General features: G+C 33.6%; 1 protein-coding gene across 1 annotated transcript; it reads left to right on the top strand.

Moving 5' to 3' along the window:
• Positions 1-510: 510 nt before the first annotated feature.
• On the top strand, positions 511-4,901 carry LOC124410997. Its single transcript, XM_046889800.1, has 4 exons — positions 511-634; positions 2,545-2,774; positions 4,138-4,332; positions 4,845-4,901. The coding sequence occupies exons 2-4, from the start codon at positions 2,545-2,547 to the stop codon at positions 4,852-4,854; spliced, it is 435 nt and encodes a 144-aa protein (XP_046745756.1). The 5' UTR covers positions 511-634; the 3' UTR covers positions 4,855-4,901.
• Positions 4,902-5,229: the final 328 nt, after the last annotated feature.

The raw sequence follows: 5,229 nt of genomic DNA on the forward strand, positions 1-5,229 counted from the left end.
ATATCTTCCATCTTTTTTTCTGACGTCAAGAAATTCGGCCATTCGTAAAACGAATTGCGAATATCTTTACTTATTTTGAGAAATCATTCAGATATTTATCGGCTTATTGTCAGTATTTTATTCTACGAAAATAAAGATCTCTGTCGATATTCAATCCCTCGATTAAAATTTCATTCATATCGACTTTCATTACATGGATAATGCATTATATAATCCACAACCGCAGAGACGTGATGCACGTACAGAGTCAGTGAAATGGCACATCGATGGGACTCGGCGACAATCGTCATCGACGTCTGCACGTAGCGAAACGAATTTACAATTTATCAACGTTCACACGCACGATCACGGTTGAGCCTAATTGTAACACCATGGCCAGAAAGTAAGGAAGAGAGAGAAAAAGAGAAAGAGAAAGAGGGAGACAGAGAGAGAGAGTGAGAGGTGGGAGAAAGGGTTACACGCGATGTCTTCATCGATTCATATCACAAGGTGCAGTAAAACAGGTGGTAGGGATTTTGTTGGGGTATAAATTCAATCTACTTTCGTTCGACAACCACACAAAAATTTAATACACCGAGTGTACACGGGACTTGTCACACCGTACAAAACGTGCACCGAGTTTTGAAAAACCAAGGTGAGGGTGAAGAGATTTTATTTGAATTTATTTTGTCATTTTATTACGATATTCGAGCATTAAAAAAGGGTCGAAAACTGTACGACAATAATAAAAAAAAAAAACAAGAAAAAGACGACATTTTTCATCTTATCATTCATCAGCGATCATATTATTGAAGAAAAAAATTTTCCCATGGTTTTGGGATATTTATACTCATATATTTGAGAACCGTCTGGAAATACGATAAATCAACTATCAGGTGACAAATAATTGAAAAAGAAAATAAATAAATGTTTTTCGATAATCTGATGTCAAAATTTAACTACAGCAAGATGATATATATATATATCATACAAGAACTCGTGAACGAAATAATTTGAATTGCAACATTGGATTCTATCACAAGGAGAGAAAATTAGAAAATCTAAATAATCGGAGTATTTAATTTTGTACAGCGTTTGAAGGTGGTAAAATTTTTTTAGACAGGATCCAGAAACTTGTAACTTATATGGTCGGAGTTTGAAAAGTGTTTCGAAACATCGAGTTAATTTTTAGACTTCTTGATAAGACTTTTCCTGAGAAGATATCTCCGTTGTGTTAATGGATTTGTGTTTTAAAATTCCTTTTGGTTCATATATTACTGATTTAATGCAAATGATTATTATTTTGTCAATTTGAAAATGTGATCATAATAATTGTCATCAACGTGATCGAATATCTGTGTTTAATTTTCCTATTCGTTGAAGTTAGTCATTCTGTTTAGAATGAATTCAAGGATATACTAAGAGAATCTTTATAATTAGAGAATGTCTAAATTTATAAACTTTAACGCGGCTTTTTCACGTCGGTACTGTCAATAGGGTCTGAGTTGTTTGTCATAAATGATAGTTAATCGATCATATGGCTTACACGAATATTCAATTAGGACTAATAAATTCTACGCAAATATATGTTTTTTTTAAACTAATACACAATTCACTGGATTATTTGAATCGGAATATAAAACTTCACTTTGCGTAAAATTTTAAGAACAAAATATACCTTTTTTTTCTTATTGTTTGTTCAATAATTTAAATACGGTTTTGGTGTTTAATTCGATTGAACAAGTTACTATAGTTATAAATATATTCAGTGATGAATATTTACTCAAGAGTTTTACATCCGTCTCTAAATTCCCTCCAAGTATGTAATAAGAAAATGACGAAAATAGATATAGAAAAATCATATGTTTGAAGCCAATTGCATATGAGTATACGTACAATTATACTATCTTATCATCGAATACAATTTATCATCCCTGGGGCAATTCTTAATGACTGCGCCATTCAACACGAACTGTCTCTTGTTCGTTAAAACAATATATATTCCTAATTTCGGTGAATAGAATTTACCAGGTTCCGGTGTGGATTTTCAGCTGTATTTTTCTTTCTTTTAAGCGTCTATTTTTCCTAATGACGTGTAGATTTCGTTACAGATAATTCCTACCGGCAGACATTTCATTTCATTCAAATTTATGCTCACAATCAATATTGACGAAATCTGGGATTTTTTTTTCTATTTTAATTCTTGTATAAGTAATATTTTTCATACATCATTTTACAGATCGATGTAATTGATTGATCGCATGTACGTTTTTTGGTATACATTCAACAGATTTGTGAACTTTGTATATTTTATTGATAATCGAATGAATGTCTTGTTGAAGACATTTTACGGATTTTACTCCATTCAGATAATTCGATTATTTATTTATTTTTGCGTTAGATTTGTTTTTGGATTTTTAAGCCGCAATATTCATAAGGATTTTATAACCGACAACTGTCAGTTACTTACTTTCAAGTACACGAAACATGTATTTAAGGCATAAAAATTAATGAAAATTGGAAAAATTATTATCTATTTAATAAGCGTATTTTTATCATCCACAGATGCAATTCTCAAGCATATTCCTCCTTTTCGCGGGTATCTCTTGCATTGCCGTCGTGGCAATCGCTGAGGATGTTCAACAGAATCCGAATCTGCAAACTTTACCTCTGGAAGCGGCGATCCCTGAGGAGGGCGAAGGACAAGGACTCGTTAGACCGAAACGTACCCTCTTTTTGAAGAAGAAGCTCCTTGGTGCTGGCCTCTTAGGATTTGGAATTGGAGCCCTTAAGGGGTAAGAATAACGCCTCACTTTTAGCATTTAGCATTTTTGTAAAGAAATTCAATTTACATATTTAAAAATATTGAGAAGGTTTTTTTTCATCTACATCTTTTTCGTCACTTCCTTCTTTTTCTTCTTTTACAACACTTACAAGGAACATCAGTTTGGTGTCCTCCTCTGATTTCGTTGAGACTCATGTATGTCGTAGAACATTGAAAACTGAGAGATACGTGTTTTTTTTTTTTTTTTTTTTTGGAAAAATTGTTTAAAGGGGTGAAAAAAAACCCAAAGATGAGCACCCAACGAGGTGTTTTCTTGATGCGGTTCATGTATTTGAATGAAACTAACGCTGAAGTTTTCCTATTCATTAAAAAAACATTTCAGTGTTGGTTTCATTCAAATACATGAAGCGTGTCAAAAAATCACCTAATTGGGTGCCTATCTTTTGTGGTCGTTTTCAGCCTTTAAAACGTTTTTCCGTAGATAAAAGTGTACAATCAGATTTGATACTCTTTCTCTGCTTGTTTCCACTTTACCCATGATTCCACTGCCTCAGGCAATTTTTAGCCACAACTAACAATAAGACATGGACTCACTTTCAAGTACGTAAACATCCGTTAAGTCGTTATTGAAATGAGTTTGTGGCCAGTCGAAAACAAAGATCGTAATCGATTACAAAGATCGTAATCAGTATTATCGGTTAGAACGATTGATTGAAGAAGTGATAATTCGGTGAATAAGACAATTATTAGTCAATGGAAAATATGCTTCAGTGCATAGTTTTTTTTTTTTTTTTTTTATGTGCAACTACGAGACATAACACTCCCAAGTTTCTTTCATTTGCATCCTTTTTATTACCGTTCTGTCGTACGTTATTCGGAGGGAGAAAATATTTGATAAACTATGTAAACATATAAAAAATGCCACGTGAATTCAAAATACATCAAATGTTTGATGTCAGAGTTTGAATAGCCTCTGAATAAACAAACGGCTTTAGAATGGCCGTGAGCCATCCCTCGAACTTCCCGTCCTCAGACTGCAGGTTCCAAGTAGATAGAAAAAAAAGAATGATATCCAAATCAAATTTCGAACTATTAATTCAGATTCGTGATTAACGGTTTTAAAGCCCTCGTATATCATAATAGATTAAAATATGACCATTTATTTAATTTTGAATCACTGTAATGGATCGACCATTACAAATTTTGGAAGTTAACTTTTAATTTTCAGGGTGATTACAATAACTTAGTTTTTTTTCTGACAGCAGAGAAACGGGAAGTTAAAAATCGGAAAAAAAATAAACGAACCAAATAATAAACAATTAAAGGAAGACCCTTTGAAGAATTCTTTTGATTTTGGAATTTTCGTTTTTCAGATACAAGCTCGGGTCCAACAGTGCCCCCGAGGTTCACCACGTTTACGTTTCGCCCCCGGCTCCCCCAACGAAATACGTCGAGTACATAGAGAAACCAGTTTACGTTGAGAAGCCAGTTTTCGTTGAAAGGATCGTTGAGAAGCCTGTGCACGTAGAGTACGAGCCACAGTGGTCCCAGCCAGCTCCAACTTACGGGTAATTAAGTGAACATTAAAGCATATACAAATTAAAATTAAGTGATGTTTTCTATCGAGGAGCAGAAACAAATTTCTCGGATGATCAAAAAACGGATTGTCTTTACTTGACATTCACAATTCGAAACTTGTGTTCGTGTTTCGCTAAATCAATGTGTGTTTCTTTCGAAATATTTATACTGCTTCCATTCGGAGTCTGAAGAAAAATATAACAGTCTTCATAAACAGTGGTTGCACAATAGATGAAAAAATGGAATTCATCGAGCGTATTTTTTGAATTGGGAGATAAAATTCGCGTTTTTTATTTTATTGATCCCGATTGTCTTTTCCACCAATTTTTGATTCCTGGTTCGTTCGTTTGGACTAGATGTATAACTGGAGCGAACGTTACGTGTAGCGTGTTCTGGTAAAAATCCTTGGACAGAAAAATTTTTGTTATTATTTTGAAAATATGTGTGGCAGGAGTTTTTATTACTCAGAAAAGACGTATCTCATACATGCTTTCTTTTTCAGGCAATGGTGAATGAAAACGAATCTTTTATACGAGCATCAAGAGTGAAAAGAGAAAAACGATACATCCATCAATGTGCAAAACTAATGAGTATATAAATCTGTGTTATTCGTATTTTAACATCGTCTCCTTGTCTCCAGATGTGTATATTATAGAAATACAATCCGTTGCCTCATTAGATGTATGATATCTTTGTGTAAGATCTGTTGTTAAAATGATATGCAGGGTGACCCAGGATTATCACCCCATAGGCTGTCTCATGAAAATCTGTGATTTGTCAACGACAGATTTACTATCACAAAAAAATATGTCGTTTTATATAACGCGAGCATGTATTACGCGTTTTTCCATTCATGTTTTTCGTGCACAAAGTACCCGTTTCTATGA

This window comes from Diprion similis, chromosome 10, assembly GCF_021155765.1.
Source record: "Diprion similis isolate iyDipSimi1 chromosome 10, iyDipSimi1.1, whole genome shotgun sequence".
Classification (NCBI taxonomy): domain Eukaryota; kingdom Metazoa; phylum Arthropoda; class Insecta; order Hymenoptera; family Diprionidae; genus Diprion; species Diprion similis.